The sequence below is a fragment of the Diabrotica undecimpunctata genome, chromosome 3 (genome assembly GCF_040954645.1).
Source record: "Diabrotica undecimpunctata isolate CICGRU chromosome 3, icDiaUnde3, whole genome shotgun sequence".
NCBI classification, from domain to species: domain Eukaryota; kingdom Metazoa; phylum Arthropoda; class Insecta; order Coleoptera; family Chrysomelidae; genus Diabrotica; species Diabrotica undecimpunctata.
Window position 1 is genome coordinate 171415984 of NC_092805.1, and position 20363 is coordinate 171436346.

General features: G+C 32.8%; 1 protein-coding gene across 1 annotated transcript in view; it reads left to right on the top strand.

Moving 5' to 3' along the window:
• Nucleotides 1-20018, top strand: part of LOC140436140 (uncharacterized) — a 40181-nt gene extending 20163 nt beyond the window's left edge. Inside the window, exon 6 of the mRNA XM_072524847.1 lies at nucleotides 19852-20018. Within this exon, the coding sequence (XP_072380948.1) occupies nucleotides 19852-20018 (167 nt within the window). The remainder of the gene's footprint in view (nucleotides 1-19851) is intronic.
• The last annotated feature ends 345 nt before the right edge of the window (nucleotides 20019-20363 follow it).

Here is a 20363-nt window from a genome sequence, read left to right on the forward strand (position 1 = left end):
CACAAGTCAGGGCATATGCATATAGATTCAGGATGCAAAGATCACTTAACAATAAAACCTATCTTCATGATTAAGTACAATTTAATAACCCAATTGATATAGCATTGGGTCAAAACCATGATTCACGCGTTTGTAACTAAATCCTTCTTTCATACATTTTGTGAGAAATATGAAGGGAATACATCCCTACATTTTATTTCTAGGATATGGTTCCAATTTTCATTGACGTTTATTTTCGTACCAAGGTGACCATTCACACTAATTTTTTCAATTTGCTGTTCCTCCTTAGAGATCATCATACATTTTGTTTTCTTAATGTTCAGTGAAAGTCAATATCTCTGACTCACTTTTTGTTGGTCCTCCAATACGAGAGCGTATGACAGATGTTGCTTTTAATTTGATGTTAAACAGAGCAGAAAAACGAGCTTGTGCAGCTCTAATAGAAGCGTGTTATAGTTTTCTTGGCAAAACGGCAGCTGACAACTACCAAAAAATCATTCAAGAACTTGTTCAGATTCACATTTTTTGTCTAAAAATCTAGATCTCACCAGCAGCAATGCTGTTGATCGATTGTTTGTTATCTTTTGGTCGATTTACCGAGAAACTCCAATTGAAGAGTTCCAAAAAAAGAGATAAAACTACAAAATAACTTGAATTTTATCATCATACTGAGATAGATTTAGTGAAACTTACATGACCTGTACCTGAAAAAATAGTATTTTTTTTACTGTAAAACTTAAACATAGTACTTTATAACTTTTTTTATAGTTGTTCTCTAATAATATCGTTTTTTGATTGAGCAATTTAGTAGAAGTTTAAATGACAAAGTAAAAGTATTGATAGAAGAAGCTAATATGTCGCATATATTTTGAATCAAACTCCGAAAACTCATTTAAATACAGCGTTCTTAGCAGCCCAAGACAAAGAAGCATGGAGAAACAATATCCGGCCGATCGAGCTATAATGTCACTATACTTTTTCGACAGTCAACAGACAAAAGAAGAAACTCCTAGAAGATATTTCATGCTAGCACGCTTCAATGTTTTTTCTTTTCGGACCTCTTCTTAGCACATGATAAAGGAATAAACGCACCGAGAGAAATAATCTTCACGTAGCGGATAAAATAAAGCATCTGCGACGAAAACGCCATACTCTAGCTAGTAGAAATATAGTAATATTCATTTTTTTCTTCAGGAAATTGTAATTTCTTCCTTATAAAAGTAACTAAGGAAGTCAAACGAGGACAACCCATATGCACACATCTCACACGACCTTCAGAGATTCAGATAGCAATACGTTGTTGGTATGTCGTGGGAGGCGTATAAAAGAAAAGAAAAAACAAAGAGTGAATGTTTTGGTGCTATCGCCGCATTCGATCGCAAATTTTATTACGAATGTACAGGTTTTTTATGTGAAAGTTTTAAATATAAAACAATATGTGGAATGTGTTTTGGACGTCGTATAACCAGACGCTATGTAAATCGTACACTTTCACGAAAAAAAGAAAAAAATATATATGGTGTCTGTGGTTCAATAATTGTATTTATCAGTTTAGTCATATGCAGTAAAATCTTGTAGTTTGTGTAGTGTGTCTATTAAGGGTATAATAGGGTAATGCAATTTTTGTGGCATAAATATTGGTCATTCAGCCAGTTTCAATAGATGCACATTAACAGATACAGAAACCACTGTATTAAATATCGCTGTTGATTGATTCCCCAAGACAATCGCCATGGCATTAACACTTTAACTACAAACTGTTACTAATCAAAGAATTCGGGGTATAAGATTAGGCAAAAAAGGAGAAACACATTTTTAGGAGGTCTTTTAGGTTGTATACATGCAAAAACGTCATGAAGAACCAAGAAGAGCAACGTAAAAGAAAATCTAATTTGAGAGTATGCACTTAAAATATCAGAAGTGTGTTCGTAGCTGGAAAACTTGAGAATGCAATAGAAGAAATGAGAAGAATAAAAATAGGCCATTTAGAAATCAGTCAAATTTGACGTCATACATATGTGTAGCTGGAGTATGAACATCCAAAAGATTCAAATGCTGTTGCTTCTGCTGTACATGTCACTCTCATAAAATTTAACTTAAAAAAATTAAGTCGAAAAAGTTTACCTATTTGCAGATGGATGTGGTGGTCAGAACAAAAATAGCACGATGATGTCTATTATAATTTACTGGTTGGTTTATGACACAGAAGAATTTTGAAAATACCTTGGACAGACAAAATAACAAATAATGCAGTTCTTCGAAGAATGAACAAAGAACGGGAGCTGTTGATCACCATCAAGAGAAGAAAGTTGGAATATCTTGGTCATGTGATGAGAGGGAAAAAGTACTGATTGCTCCAGTTAATTATTCAAGGAAAGATTCAGGGCAAACGAAGTGTGGGGAGACGACGTATATCTTGGCTGCGCAATTTAAGAGACTGGTTCCAGTGCACATCTAACCAATTATTTAGAGCAACAGCTTCAAAGATACGAATAGCAATGATGATTACCAAACTCCGTAGCGGAGAGGGCACTTGAAGAAGAAGAAGGTTGGTTTATAAAGCACCTGGTCACATCAAGAAAGTGAAGTTTACGTTGGTCATTCCTTTTTGCCACCAGATAGGATTTTCGGTATGATAGAAAGGGACATAAAAAATAAGAACGTTGTATTAAACTGAAAAGAATATAAAGGCATAATTGGAAAACAGTCAAAGATGCTGAGACTTGGTAAAGACTAGCAGATATCAGACTGGAGAAAGACAAGTGACGGTGTTGTTAAGAACCCTTTTCAGTGACATTTCAAATGTAATGCATCGAAAAGAATTATATTTTTTAAGTACAAATATTATATGGCCAAGGAAAGGGAGGAAATATTAAAAACCTTACAACAGATTGGATGCTCATTGAACGAAGATAAATCTTCCATAGACACTTTCCTTAAAAAACATTTTGGTGAAAATTGGACAGACCAGCTGGATCTCACATTTTATAAAATAATAGATACTGGCGTACAGACAAATAATAACGAGAGTTCTGCAGAAAATGATCATATTGATGATGAGGACCAAGAGGAACTTAGAGTTTAGGAGTTAATATAAATCTATACATATAATTTGTAAGACCTTTTGTACTTTGGATAAAAATAAAGTGTTGACTAAAATGTTACTTTTATTATTACCATGTATTTGCAAGTTACATAAATCTGTATTTTCATAGTTTACTTACAAAACTCTATATTTTCAAATTGTTCTTCCTTTCCTAGCAAACACAATAACTTTCTAAGACATTTTTTTTATATTTTAGCTAATAAAGCATTTATCTGTTTGAAAAAGTGCCATATAAAATATTTTTCATATTTATCTGCTCTCTAGGCGCACTAGATGTGTTTTGCAATATCTAACAACACCTCTAGTAATTAATTTACTTGGTGAGTAAGAAATAAATAGTTAATACAATCAATCTTTCCCCTATCAATGAACTGCCGCGGCACACTACGACTGGAATCCGTCTGTCTGTACGACTGTCATCTGTCGAATGCGATGAGATCATTGAAGCAGAATCGGTCGCGGTAATCAATTATGGGCGGTAATTAAAACATCTGATGGTAATGATCGTACCGTGACGTTGCTATTCGCTAACAATCGAACTGTGGTAACATGTGCCTAAATATGTTTTAGGGGGTGCATGTCTAATCGGAAAAAATGTTGTATAATGTGGCTTTTAAAAACATGTGCAATGAATGAGATATTAAGCCTTTTTAGTAGATCATACATTGAGTTAGACCCATCAAAGACAAATTAATGTATTTTCGATTAAAATTGTGGTTAAGTTCCTTTAAGTATAGTAGATCATATAAAAATTACACAAAAATGCAATAAATCAAGATGTAACATGGTCAAACATTAAGAAAGCAATTACAATAAAAATATATTATTTGTACATCAAATCGATTAGGTATAATATAATATTATAGTCAAATATATTTCTCCAGGATTTGGAGGCGGAATAACAACAATAATATAATAAAAGGACAATAAAATAAATATGTTAAAGATTGGACAAACGTAAATAAAAAAATAATCAGTATAGACATGAAAATAAAAGCAAGATATGTAGTCCTAATATGGTCCCACCGATGACAGTAAAGAAGAAAAAAAATATCAGTTCGAAGATATTCTGCCACAAACACTAGAAAACGCGAGAAAACGTCAAAAAGAAATTATATTGATGGGAGACCTTAATGCAAGAACTAAAAGAGAGGATGGTAGCAAAATAGTAGGCCCTTATAAAAAAATGTCTTAAATGAGAATGGAACGAGATTCATTGCCCTATGTGGCCAGTATTCGTTAAGAATATGTAATGGAATTGTAAGTTTGTGTTATAAAGGTAGTACCTTTTATCAAAATGGCCACAATCAGCGTCACAGATGGGAGATGGATTTTGATAACTGGTCTTTATAAGACACCCAACTCTCACTTATGGCTTCACATGCCACACCCAGGATAACTGCATTGGACTGAAGGCTAAACTAAGTGGGGGTGGCCGATATGGTGAAATCACCGAACTACCAAAATAGTCCCTTAAATCTGCCAACAGCCTCCTTGAGAAGTTGGAAAAGTGGTCTGAAGTAAGGGCATTCTGTTGCCCTTAAGTGGAGAAATCAACTCTAAAGGCGGAAGAATCAATAAGGTCAACAACATGAGGATGCCGTTACATCTTAAGAAAATCACTCATCATGGCAAGTAAAATCAACAATGGCCGTGAGTACCGGCGCTTCCTATAAATAAGGCAGGAGTCGCAGGATCTCCGTACTTGCTATAATCTCCTACCAAGAGCAGGAACGATCCATAATGTAATTAAAGAAATGAGCAGGAGTAATATTGAAATATTAGGAGTGAACAAAGTAAGATGGCCTGGTACAGAAAAACTAGAAATTGATGATCATGATATCTACTTCTCTGGAGGAGAAAATAACTGTCCTCAACAATATAGCGTCACATTTGTTATACACAAAAACATTGATAAATCTCTAGAAAACTTCACCCCTTAATACTTAATACATGTATCCACAGCAGACAAATAAGAGAATAAGGTAGAAGAAATTTTGCAGGAATAACGAACATCACAAACAGCCTCAAGGAACACCACACCAACATTATACTAGGCGAATTTAATGCAAAAATCGGCAAAGAAAAGTATGAAATCGTACGAAAAGACCGATATGACTGACAACATGAAAACGCAAATAGACCTAGTAGCAAAAGAAGCCATTGGAAGTTAAAATGACCAGATAAATTATAAAAACACAAAACCATATTGGTGCACAACAAAGATAGAAAACAAAATAAAAGAAAAGAAGAAAGCTTATTAAAAGTGGCTGACCACAGGTCATCAAGAAGACAGAAGACCAACTTATAAATAGAGATCAGAAGAAATAAAGATCAGCTTAATGAAAAGCTCAAAAGCAAGGGAGGCATAGATAACGTTGAGGAATTTCAGACGGTATACCCATGAAAGGACAAAGATAGAACCAACACAAATAGACAAATGGGTAAGATATTACTTGAAGTTATTACAAGAAAAAGCTGTATTATACTCCCCCAACTAAGGAAATAAGAGATAGACAAACACAAGTTGCAGATATATCTGAAAATAAAATAAAAAATTCCTGCCTATTCAGGAATCTTATCACCTTAATATATGCTTCATAAATAAATGTATTTGTTTCTTTATTTCTAGATTTTTCTAGCTATGTATTTCTTGTTAATCTGCCTTGCATAAAATTAAACTGTTTTCTTATATTTCGGTTTTCCATTATTTTCCCCATAGTTTTACTACGTAACTAAGTAGTTTTAAGTCTCTGTAATTTATGCAGTGTTACATATCTCTCTTTGTTTTTGTAAACAGCTCCTAGTATATTACTTCTGCATTTGTATGGCATTTGTTTGTTAATTTTCTTGCATTGTGTGTCTCCCCTAACGCTGTCTAACTTTTTCAAGTATATCATCTGGTCCAACTGCTTTTCCTTTCTTTATTTTTGGAAGTGCTTGAGACACTGTAACGTTATAAACGTCACATCTTTATTAATTAATATTTAAATAATTATTTTATTTTAATTTCTTTATTAATTTAATAATTCCTTAACCTCCAGTTTCTTTTTTACCATTGTTTATTCAAAAAGTAGTTGGCGCCCTCTATCTTTCTTTTCTCTCTCTTTCTGTCCCGTAGAATAAATACTCGCCTTCTCTCTTTCTGTCCGATAGACTAAATATTCTGTTCTATGTTGACACAAGAGCTAATTCCATTATAGGCATACGTCCTATGTCATCTGTGCTAACTTTATTGCAGTCCCTTCCTACTTTCTGTCAATCAACTTTTCTAACGTAGTGGGAACATAATTGTAACAATAAAACACTGAAAACTTTGGAACATAATTTTTTATGTGTTTCTGAAATTTATAAAAGAAGGCACTGCACCAATGGAGACAAAAATGTGCGAGAATGGGGTTGAAGCTTAACAACCATTATCTGACAACGCTGTTCTTTGCAGATGATCAAGTACTAATTGCAAGCTGTGAAGAAGATGCAGATTATATGCTTAGAAAGCTCAAAGATGAATACGAAAAATGGGGGATGAGTATGAATATGTCTAAAACAGAATATATGCGAATAGGCAGTGAAGACGAAGACCCGGATTTGGAAATTAGACAAATGAAAAGGGGCTACGAATACAAATATTTGGGAAGTATTATCTGCAGTAAAGGAACAACGGAACGAGATATAGACTATAGAGTGCAACAAGGCAGGAAGAGTGTTCAAATTCTGAATTCGATAATTTGGTCCAACAAAGCTACTATGAGAACTAAAATGACTATCTACAAAGTAATTGAAGAAGTAGAACGTATACCTAATTCTGAAATTAGAAGAAAAACAGATAGAATACATACAACTTCTGAAAGAATAGAAACTAGACAGTTAATATGGTATGGACACGTACAGAGGATGGACGACAACAGATGGCCAAAAAGAGCTATGAAATACAATCCAAGTAATAGAAGGAAACGAGGAAGACCAGCCAAGTCTTGGATACAAGGTGTTATGGAAACCATGAAAGACAGAGCCATTGATGAAGACACCTGGAGAGATAGAAAAAGATGGCGATCGAAATGTGGGAAGCGGCAGAAGCTGTAGGATCCCCGCTTATATATATAAAAGAAGGCAAAAATTATTATAAGCTTCATTTTATGGTCTGCAGAATTCTCTTAAGGTGAGTACTTTCATTGTAATCTATATTCTATAATTCTGACAGCATTTTCAATATTCATAGCCTTACTTCTTTCGAAAGCACGTTTTTAGTTATATGCATATAGGAATGTTACAAAGAATTTAACTAAGTTTAATAAAAATTATATTTCATTTTATCCTTGCCATCTGCTATTTGTTTAATTGTAATTTGTTAAAATGGCAAGGAAGTTAATCCCCCTTTGATGTGTCTCTAATACAAGCTGTTGTTGTATTTTAGTTTATTGGCCGTATTCCAGATTTAATTGGCTGTATTGGAGAGTTTATTAAAACACTATTGGAGAATATGGAATAACTGGATATTCCTAGAATATTTTATAAAACAATTTATTGAATAACTGCAGCTGTGAGGACCATCTAATTGGGAGGCCACACAATCACCCATCGATGCCATAAGTATCGCCAAATTTATTTATTGTAAAACCTTGACAGGGTTGATTATTTTTTTAATAAATATTACATATTAGTTAAATAATTGTTTTATTTGCTATCAGCTAAGGGTTCATGGTTTACTTCCTAGTTTACGACAAAACGAACTCACACTTGAGATACTGAGCTAGGCGAAGCTCCCATGGTTGATTGAGGTATTATTTTTATAATAGTATTTCAATTCTCTTTGGTAGTCTTATCGCTACAACACTTCCTCGTTTGTTATTTAGGTTACAATTATTACTGTTACTGTCATTAGTTCAATTAACCATTATGCTTTTGATTTGTAATATATAAGTATGTACATCAAATTACGATAAATAAATTCAGTCCGCACCTGATGTGTGATCGTTATAGATTTGAATATTTGTAAATACATTGTTACACAGTTCAAGGTGCAACATATAGGCACCTTATTTTCAATAGAGACCTGTTAAACAATAGGAATAAATGACAAGCATAAAATCTATTTTGAATTTTTCACGGACTTAGTCATGTAAAGTTTAATGGTTAATATTAGAAAATCGTAAAAACTGCATTTTAATACTTCCATGTAGTTAGTTATGCTGAGAATGTTATTATTCAAGTAATGTATATAATTGGAACTTGAATCTCGTTGAAACACTCTTTTATTAATTAATTCTAATTTTAGTGTTTTCTAAAAGTTTCTTCAAAGACAGCTTTGATTAGAAAAGATTCCAACAGCGAATCCTGTAGGAATAAGAATACGGAGCAGACTAAAGTTCAGGTGGAAAGATGGGATAACACAGGATGCTAAGAAGATCGGTGTTGTTAACTGGAAAATCCAAGTAAGGGACAGAGCAGAATGGTGCAGAAAGCTTGAGAAGGTCGAGGCCCTTTAAGAACTCTAGCACCATGATGATGATAATGACATTTTATATTTTTCTAGCACAATAAAGTATTTAATATATTATAAACCAAATAGATAGGTGAATTATATTTCTCCAGGGTTTAGAAATGGAATAACAGACATATGTTTAGTAAAATTTTGAGATCTTGTGAATAAATTAAAATGTGGTATGTGTTATGACCCCCAAAAGTTGACTTCCATTTTACTTAAATTTTTTTAAAATAAGTAGACTTTGAAGTTCATGCTTTATGAGCATTCCATGTACACTTAATTTAGTTATCCATAGCTTTCAGTGATATGTTCAAGAGTTTAAAATCCTTTTCTTACTTAAAAAAAAATTAAAAAGAAAGTTTACACTTTTTTATTTCAAAAATTGGTGTCAAAATCGGGCCCCCTACAAAATATTCTAATTAGCAATGAAATAGAGTCAAAACGATGATACAGCTAAATAAAGTAAAATGAAAGTTATAACTAATATTTTAATTAAACCAAATTCAACAAAGTTAAAGAAATGAAAGAAAAGATTTAACTAAAATTTTGAAATTTATTCTTATTTTTTAACATTATTAAATTGTCTACCGGCAAAAGCCACAGATGCATATGTCTTTTTCAGTCCCTATGTAGTCTGTGTGGACCCACAAACTGCACATGGAGCACATAACCGACAATTCTCCTTTCGTGTAATTGCAAAATTTGCCGTGGCAAAAGATACCAACATTAGGTTCTACAATTCTTGGAATTACTTCCATCACCTCTGACTTTCTGCCGGAAATGCTAGCGTCTTCTTTACTACTGTTAGTAGTAAAGATCATCATCTTCTTTCTTGAAATTAAGTTTCCTTTTTACTACTGGCTTTCCTTTTCCCTAAGAAATGCCTGGTGCGGAACCGCGACCTAGTCTGCTCTTTTGACCTTGACCACGCCGAGCTTCTTTATCTTTTCTATATTTGTAGGTTTCAATTAGTTGTGCCTTGCAGGGTGAAGCAGTAATGACTGTAGACTGACAATCTTTACGCCTCCTAATTGAGGTTCTCGTTTGTATTTTCGGGACAGGACATATTATATCGAATAAACTTGTTGCGTTCGATGAGCTACCTCATCGAGGGCTCAGAGTGCTACAGAGTCTGCCTGTACTGCAGAAGAATGGCTTGCATAATGTCAACGCTTGTCTATCACCGGCTTTATACAAAGAAGATGATGTTTTTTTGTTCGTTTATTCAATAGATTCTGCATCTGAAAACAAATGCCTGTTAAGGGAGTATATCATGGCCACCTTAAATCTTATAAAAGCACGTTGATTTTGCCTCCTTTGCCATAGTAGCTTTTCAAAGGACTCATAAACGTTGTATCCAAAGATTGCAATTTAAGTGAACAATGGGGAGGCAATGACACTATGGTAACATGGTTTGCTCTAGCTAGATCATCATTGACGTCAATGTTCTGTGTATGGCTAAATTGCCCATGCAAAATGAGTAATGTTGGTTTTTTCTCTGTAAAACGATACCAGTCTATGAAATGTTTAAATCAATGGGTGAAAAGATTGAATTGCATCCAACCAGAAGGTTGCACCGCAAATATTGTTCCTGGTGTTGCATCTTTCTTTAATTTGCTCACTTATGATTTTGAGCGGAAAAATAACTAGAGAAGATACAAAAGAAAAAGCAGAATTTATACAGCAGCTTAAAGTCAAAGTAGTCTAACCTAACCTAACCTAACCTATTTGTTTTCCCCTTCACGCCGACAGTGATTCAGCTTTCGTCCATATTAAAAATTTTGTCTGGGGTAAATTTTCCTTTATCGTAAACATCCTCTAAAAGGTAATAGAACTTCTCTGTATTTTCTTTGCTAAAACCAAGGACCCTGCTGTAAGATGTATAGCTGGTTGCTAAAAAAACTGATACGACTCTTAGTCAGATTTGATCATTTTGAGCAGTGTACTTAATTGGTCTGACAATATAATATATTTATTAGGACAGACAAATAATAAAATAAACAAACAAACAACAAACAATTTATTACACATGTTAATTTATAAATTGTAATAATTATTAAGGCCTAAATTTTGATATTATTTTTAATTCCTGCATTTTATAAAGAGTATATAAATGATAGTTTTTACATAAAATAAGGTTGCTGTTATTATTTTTATTATTATAAAGAAATAAAAAAACGACTTAACCCAACAATATATAAAAGCAAGAATAGTAACCAAATTAAAAGATAACTGGGCACTAGCAAAGGCAGCAAAACATTTTAACAAAAGCAGAACCACAGTTTTTCTATTAATAAAAAATGGAGGAAACAAGAAACTCTCGAAAAAAAGCGATGATCTGGAAAGGATGGACCAAAACTATACTAAATTTAGGTATGTAAAAATAAAATTATAATTTTGTAATATCTCCATCAGCATTGATAACAGCTTGTAGCCTTCGGTCCATCTGCGTAAAAGGAACTATGAAATTGTCTTTTTCAAAGAGCTCTTCCCAAATCTGTTGTATACTGTGCCACAGCTCTACAGCATTTTGAGGTATAAAATTACGCCGATACAACAGTTTTATAATAACCCTCCATACATTCTCGATTGGGTTTAAATCTGGACTGTAGCCAGGCCATGGTAAGGTTTCTATTTTTCTTATTTTGGAGCCACTGGTTTATTATATTTGCAGTGTGAACAAGATAATTATCTTGTTGGAGGATACAATTATTTTCTGGATACAACTTTTCTACACTGGGAAACATGATGTTTTCTAGAATATTCAGATAAGTCTGCCCAACAAACCTGCCATCAATACGCCATATCATTCCTATTCCTCTAGATGAAATCCATCCCCATACATTGGCGCTAATATGACCAGCTGCCCGATATCTATTAACATATTAGAGGATTAAATCTATTATTATCTGGTCTATACAACCCAATTTTGCCCTTTTTAGATTAAAAAAATTTCTCATCTGTAAATATTACCCAGTCCCAAAATCTTGATTTCGTTGCTGATGGTTTAAAGCAAATATAAGTCTTGATTGCTTTTATTGTGGTGTAAGAGCTTGTTTTTTTGCTGCAGTTCGGTAACTAAGACGCGATGCTTTAATTCAGCGCCAAGTTGTTGTCTTTCTTCTCGGAAACTGTGACATAATTCTTGCAGTTTTCGCATCTTTAAAAGGATTTTCTTCTAATCTCTCCAAAAGCTTACGATCTTCATGTGCGGTAGATATTTTTGGTTGTCCAGAACCTTTCTTTCTTTCGAGAGTTTCTTGTTCTCTCTATCCTTTATTAATATTAAAAACTGTTGTTCTGCTTACATTAAAATAGCTCGCTACGGCAGATAGTGACCAACCATCTTCTAATTTCGTTACAATTCTTGCTTTTAGTTCTTTGCTCCATTTTTATAACCTCATTAGCGTAGTTTTTGGTACATTATACTGCTTAATTAAACAGTAGAACTTAAGAACAATAAAAGTACGCAAGACTGCATACTTTGGACACATACTGAGGAATGATAAGTATAGTCTTCTGCAGGTCATCATGCAGGGTAGAGTCGATGGCAAAAAGGGAATAGGTAGAAAGAGGAAGTCATGGCTGCGAAATATTCGAGACTGGACAAACATGACTGTAGACGAATTATTCCACGTTGCAAAAGACAGAGAAACTTTTAAAAATGTGATCGCCAACCTCCGTTAATGAGGACGGAATATGAAGAGGAAGATACTGCTGAATTGCTTTTTTTCAGCCCATCTTTTTACTTGTAATAGCATCTATAGCTTCTTTCATTTTTGATGGACTCCACCTCTTCTGCTTTGACTTTGGCTTAGGCATTCTAAAACAGAAATCCAAAAGAGTACGTTATATGAGATGCTGTCAGTAACAATCAAAAAGTAGGTCGCCCTTCATTGTTTGTTGTCATCTCATCGAAAGCATTTAGTGACAATCCCAACAGAGAGCAGCACATTGGAGAATCAGGAAGGTTAAGTGTTCGCTTTTTGGCCAGGGTTCGAATTCAGATATTTTTCTCTAATAGTTTTAAACATATAGAACAGTATCTTCAAAACTCAGTTATTAGATTTGTAAGACATAAAAATGTTGAAAAAGAAACAAAAATTAAACTAGATAAACATACAGAAAGTTTAAACTACATTCATGTAATAACTTTAATTTTGTAAAAATACTTACGGATTTCTTCACTACTAATTTTACTTTCTTAGATTCGTTTGTTTTTGTTTTTACTTTCTGTATATTTTACTCCTTCTATTATTTCTTTTGTTTTTTCTACTTTACTTTTCTTTTCTAGCAGTTCCTAGAACTTTGTCTATTAGTTATTATTATTATTATTATTACTAGTGTTTCTGTCATATCTTGCACCCAACATTAAACACAATAAATTACCAAAAACTTTCATGAATTTGTAGGTATAAATTAAAAATCAACAATCCAAATCAATTGTTTAGTTTTTTAGCATTAGTAAGTAGTATTTTACGCATTCCTGAAAAGCCTGATTTTTGTATTTAAGAAGTATAAGAATTACAGAGACGATAATCGCCGTTGAAAAAAAATCAGTTGATGCCGATTTATTTGTCTAAAAAAAATTAATAGACCAGCCACAAAATTCCGGTGTGTATCAACGTCAATATTAATAGTTTCCGAATCATAGTGTTCTAGAAAGAAAATGTGACGCGTGCATGATCTCCGAAGGTCATCGACGTGAGCAAAGAATCAAACATTTCGATCTCTTCTCATCAGTATATTCATCATCATAGTCGTCATCGTGGTCAGCCTTTTTAGAGCTGTCAAACGTCGTAAAAGCACTTAGTCTAATCTCTGCTTAGCATCTGATGATGGACAATTCAACAAGAATTTTCGTTTACAGTTTATTGTATGTATAGAGATCGTGGTAGACCGTACTGGTGTGGATTATGAAAAAATTTCGCGGAGTGTACAGGGAGCCATTTAATATAAAGTTATTTATTCATGTTAATAATATACAATAGTATAAAATATTGGTTCACAAATAGCAGCAGAGCAGAGAGTATAACATACCTAACATATTATAAATATAAGTCATAATATAAAATAATGCATACATTGGTTAAGACAAATATTACACTCTGGGTTCCCAGACATGAACAGAATAGGATTCATCAATCCACAACCCAGTTCCAAACATTAAAGTTAAAATTTAAAAATTCATCACTGCTATAAAATACCTGACTGATGAGGACATTCTTGATTGTTTTTTTTAATTGTAAATTTGGTAATTCAGTAATTGCAGAAGGCAGCTTGTTGTAAAATGTTATAGTGTGTCTATACTTCTTTGGAGCCTGGTGTAAGTACATCATTAAAACATGCTTATTCCTGGTTTAATATTGGTGTACATCCTCCTGTCTTTTATGACGATCTATATTTTGTTTACATTTTGTTTTGTTTAAATTTTTAGAAAATTTAAAATACTTAACCACGGTTGCTGCCATACATTTCTTAAATACCTTTGATATTGGAGAATATGTATGTATGTGCTTATAATGTATATGTTATATGCTTCAAATACAAAGAGAGAAACTTTTAATAAGTACATTTTCATTGTATTATTTTATGCACTCTGCAATTTCATGATTTATATAAAACACGAATGAATGAAAATTTGTTTCTTTTGATATTATAGTTTATTTTTATGAACGAGAGAGTAATTAGCATAATTTTAACTGGTAGCTCCGACCACTCCATGGGCGTGCTCAAGATTAATTGAAAAATTACTTTGAATAATTGTAAAAAATAAATCAATTATTTCAGTGTTATAAAGTGTTATGTGTATGTAAACAAAAGTGACCTCTTTTATCACACACTATATTAGAACTGACTGGCCTACATTAAAAAGGGTTTTAAAAAATTCACATTTTTTTTAATTTTTAAAAATTACAAAAGAGAAAAAGAGTTTTTAAAACCGTCTAAGGTATGTTAAATAGATGAATAAAAATATTAATATAAAACTTACAGCTACTTGTTACAAATCCAAATCAGATTCAGAAGATGAACTTTCAGAACCAAGATTTATAATAACTGGCTCGATCATTTTATCAGTAATATTGTCCAGTTTCCACATTTTTTCCTCTTCTTTAATAGTGTGATTTACTGCCTTTTCCCAGTTTTCAGGTTTTACATTATTTACGGCCTCCAAAAACAACTGTTTAACATCATGAATTTTAAAAGTGGTATTTTTTCTTGAAACTTCACTCTATATCTGTGCCCATACCAGTTCAATCGGGTTTAATTCACAATGATATGGTGGGGATCTAAGTACTGTCATTCCACGATTTTTGGCAATTTCATCAATTTCGTATTTTTAAAATTTTTCTTTATGAAGGGCACACAACGAATAAAGTTCCTTTCTTATAGATCCGGGATGGTACGTAATATTTTTTGAACTCAGCCAATTCTGCAAGTCTTTTTTTAACCACTTGGTTGTGGGCAGTCCTTCTATAAGTGTGGAGTGATAACTTGCATTATCCATTACTATTACACAGTTCTTAGGAAGAAGATCTATCATTTGTTCGAACCATTCTTGAAAGACATCAGCGTTCATGTCTTCATGGTAGTCACCGGTACGAGTTGATTCAAAAGTTAATAAACCACCTTCAACAAAACCGTCTGAACTGCCAATGTGTACTATTATCAGCGTGCGTCCCTTTCCTGATGGTCGGTTTAAACCAGTAGATAAGTTATTTACAAAAGCGTGCCTTTGACCTGTAACAGTTTCATCCTGCCAAAATTTATTTGGTGTATGACCCTCGTTGATCCATGTTTCATCAAGATAAAATATTTTTCTTTTTTGGTTTCTCATTTCCTTTATGGTTCTTAGAAAATGTCTTTTCCATATGACAATATCGCTTCTTTCTAATAAAATAGACTTTCTGGGATTCTTTTTCCAGCGGAAGCCTATTTCTTTTAAAAGTTTCCATAACGTACTTCGACTCATTTCTGGGTAATCCTTATCATCTCGAACTGAGACAAGAACTTTATCCAATGTTGGAAATTCTTGTCTAAAGAAGAATTCATGCACTTTCCGTCGAAGTCCTTCTTTAAAATGATATTCTATTTGAAATTTTGGTTTCCCTGGAGCATTACGTGGCATTTGAAAACTACCACATTTCTCTTCTTTAATAACTCTGTAAATCGTAGATTTCCCAACACCAAGTGTACTGCTAACTAACTCAACGGTCTCATCAACACTTTCACATAAACGTTTGTCTGTAAATGATTTAAAACAATTAAATATTAATGTTTTTTCATTAACTGTTAGATGACCAATTTTTCGGCGTTTACACGGCACTTCCAAATTTTCCATAACACTAGTATACACAATAAACTGCACCTTGCAACTGAAGTACCTACTTTTAATGAACTGTTAAGAATTTTGAATACGCCACTTGGACCTTCCTACAAAATGGAAAAACCCACTATCACATTTTCTCTGGAATAAGTTTAGAAGGTAATTATCTAGTCAATTACTGTCGTAGATTCCTGGAATTAAAGAATTAAATGTTTGATTGTTGAAACCCTTACTTCGTGGAATGCACTCATTCCAGATAAAATAAAACGTTTTATTTTATCTAAAGAATTAAACTTTATTTTGCAAATAGGTAGGTAGGTATAGTATTGGTTATATATAACCAATAAAATAAACATCTTACATTTCTTGCAAATTCATTAGTACCTGTTAACCTCCATCACTCCGATACTGGCAACCTTATTTAGGGATTAGTAACCCTCACAACTATTGTATTCTATTCTGCTCCAACCTTTATACCTGGTGGTCATACTCAATTTAAAATTGTTTTCCTATATACTTCTGTAAACTTGTTGACAAATATTTGTTTTTCATTGAGTCACCCGTATCAACAGTTTAGGGATTTGCATACATAATTTATTGTTTTATTACTCTCTCATACATAAAAATACACTATAATTGCAGTTAATTATTAAATAAATTTTTTGTCAATTGCCCTTTGATAGGTTAGAGAATAGATTTGGCAATAGAGTCAGAACCCTCAAACCACCAGTTGTCAGATTGTAATAGATGTCTTTTTAACTTTGTTATTTATACTGACATTTTACCATTTACTTTTAAAAACTGTTATAAAACTATTTCCTTTTTCTTTTTTGGTAATTCTAAACAATTAATTTGTATATATATTATTACTTTTGATTGCATATGTTTCGTTTGTAATGTAAATTTCAACACTGCCAAAAACCAATATTTCGTTCTGTCAAACTCATTTGAGGCTATCTTCACCGGGACCAAATGTAAAAAATGTTCATATAAACTTATAATATCATCATCACTGACTTATTAAATGCTCTATTAGGTGTAAAACAAATATACCCTACAAATCCAATATTTCGGACTATAAAAAATGAGATAAATATAATTCAATCAACTCGAAAAAAGTAGCCTTTATTTGGGTACCGTCGCATATAGGAATAGCTGGAAATGAGAAAGTGGACAACCTAGCCAACACAAGTCGAATAAACTCACAATACACAACCAAATCAAGAAATTACCCACACTCCGATCTTAAAAACTTAATTAAAGACCACTGTATGAATATATGGCAAGACTACTGGAAAGATTCAGGAACCAAACTATATGAGATTTATTCCCTTGTGAAGACCATCTTGAATAATCCATCCAATATAAGAGACCAAGTAATAACTAACCGACTAAGAATTAGACACACTGCACTGACCCATAAATTCTTAATCAACAAAGAATCTTCTCCAACCTGCAGAAACTGTTCTCTCCCATTGACGGTGAAGCATATTCTGATTGACTGCCAGTACCACGAGGAAACAAGAAGAAAATATGGAATCTTAGATGACATCAAAACCACTTTAACCATAAACACTGACCATATAATAAATTATTTAAAAGATTTACGTTTATATACATATTTAATGTAAATAAAATTAACTCTTGTGTACGTTACTCCACTAATAACCCTGCGTGGTTGATGTGGATTAGGTATATGTTTTTTCTAAATAAAAAAAAACTTATAATCAAATTTTGACACAACTCTCCCAACTCCTGAATTAAATAATTGTTCTACAATTAATAATAATTACTAAGAGAAAATTTGTGACTTTATTCCATTTAGATAAAGGATCTCCTATGAAAAACGTTTCAGACTGCATATTTCCTGTTCGTGATAGACCTGCGTGTTCTAATTCAAAGGTTAATTATCCTACTTTCTCATCTTAATATTTATAATATCAGAATCGTGATATTTGGCTTAGAACTAATTGAATTATTAACAAAACTAACTGTTTTTGGTGGACGTTTTGCCAAATTAGACAGTCGTAGGTAGCGTTTACGTGCTTCTCCGCAATACAGTTAGATCATTTTGCACAATGCCACTATTTGGTACACTAAAAAAAAAAGAAACTTTACAAAAATTAACGATCTTGGTGGCTTGTTAAGATTTTATCGAAATTTGGTGTACTTTCACGAAATGTAATTTGGAAAAATGTTGTTACGATGCTGTCCATGAAGATAAAACGGAGGAAAATATATACAACAAAATTAATATGTTTTGAAGTAATAAAAATAAAATAAAATATTCAAAATCGTGTCAACTTTTTTCAAGATTTATCCACTAATAATAGTTATACACAACAGTTATACACAATAAAATTTATACACAATATTTTGCACGGTTAGATGTTTTCTAAACGACAGAGTACTGTCTAAGATAATCCCCAGATGGATGGGTTAGTATTGTTAGTAGCGTATTGTTACGTTCCTCATTTTTACCTCTAATTCTTGGTTTGCCATTTGGTTATTGAGATAAAAACAGCTTACCTCAGTTTTACTTTACCTCAGCATGGAATGTAAGAAACCTTTACAAACTGTAGTGGCTAAGCGAAGTACGATAGAATGGCAGTAAATCAATTCGAGTAGGAGAGAAACAACTAATGATATATTTTGAAAACACAAACGTAAATGATAAACATGAAAAGGGAGTAGCATTGTTGCTAGCCCAAAAGGAAAGAAAGGCTCTAATAGAGAGGGTGCCAGTATCAGAAAGGATTATTTGAGCGAGACTGAAGGCATAAGATTATAGTTGTAAATGTATCTGCCCCTACAAATAAAAACGACGAAAATGAAAAGGAAGAATTTTATGAACAACTACATACATCGTATCTATAACAGGATTATTAATAAATATAGAAGATATATGGCAATGATAGGACATGAGCAGAAGTAAAAAAACAAGTCAGAAAAGATAAAAGAAACTGTATAAATGAGATGCCTAATATATTAGAGAAAGCAGCGTAAGAAAACGACCTACGAACACAATATACAATCATACGAAACCTAACTAACTAAGGCGAAAAAACAAAAAGAAATATACGAGAGGTAGAGGATAAACAAGAAAACAAAATAAAAAATGAGGAAAAAATAATATAAAGATGAAAGGATTACTTTACAGATTACATAGAAGACCAAGAAGAATTACCAGAGCTAGAAGTGAATGTTGGAGAAATTACAAGAGAAGCAATTGAAAACACTTGAAAACTTCTAAAAAATGGTAAAGCCGCAGGCATCGACAATATATCCCTTGACCTAATAAAAGCAGGTACTCAGCGAGCAATAAAAATGTTACATAAAGGAGTACAAGAATTACCAAAGGAGTGGAAGAAGGGATTAAAACAAAACCCAAAAAAGACCTGAGTTGAAGCAATAATTGCGGTGCAATAAAGGTGGGTTTCTACATGCAGTGATTATTGGCGCCAGTAGCATGACAGTTTTCTGGTGCCATTATTGCTGGCGCCAGCATTGGTTTCCACACATTTCTGTTGTTTTAAACGAGCGTGGTATTTAAAATGGTGTCAACTGCAGTACGTCAGTAGTACGTGCAAGTATTAAGAGCGTAGGCGCAAAATTTCGGGCCAATGAAAGAAATGAAACGCAGAGTGAAAGATTACAGCATTACCGAGGGCCAAAAGTCCCTTAGAATGAACAAAAAGTTTTTTTAAATGGGATATTTAAAATTAAAAATCACACTAAATTTTCTCTTCTTTTTCACCCCTCTAACTTATTAAAATAAACATTATAGAAGTTTTCAGGGACTTTCGACCCTCAGTAATAATACATTCTTTCATTCTACGTTTAAATTTTTCAAAAATACTGATTAGTTTTATTTAAAAAGTACTGGCCCGAAATTTTGCGACTACGTTCTTAATGTTATTGTGCAAATTTTAGCATTAGAAATGCAAAAAATACTGGAGAAATCATTGCAAAAAAAACGAAAGAGCAGATGGTGGGTCCGTCCAATGATATCACGTCGAAGTACGTTAGGGGCTTCTAATAGTTTAATAGAAGAGTTAGCTCATGAAGACCCGGAAGCATATTTGAATCGTCTGAGATGAGTTTTTATTAGAACGTATATACAATAAAATCCAAAAATCAGATACTCGCATGAGAGATGCCATACCAGCATTAATATCAAAGTTTTTCACCGTGTTTGACATAACCTCAACCATTTTACTTAGAGCTGCATTCCTTTGATTTCTATCTTTATATGACGGAAGCTTGTAGTTCCATACGCAAGGATATTCTTCGTACACCTCTAAAAACTGTTTTATTTCCTCTGTCAACCATTTTATTGATGCTTTTTATCATTTAACTTTTGACATTTTAGCATTAATTACAAAAACAATTATTTAAAAACTCGAACTGGCACCAATAAGTACAACTGCTTTTTATTTTGCTGG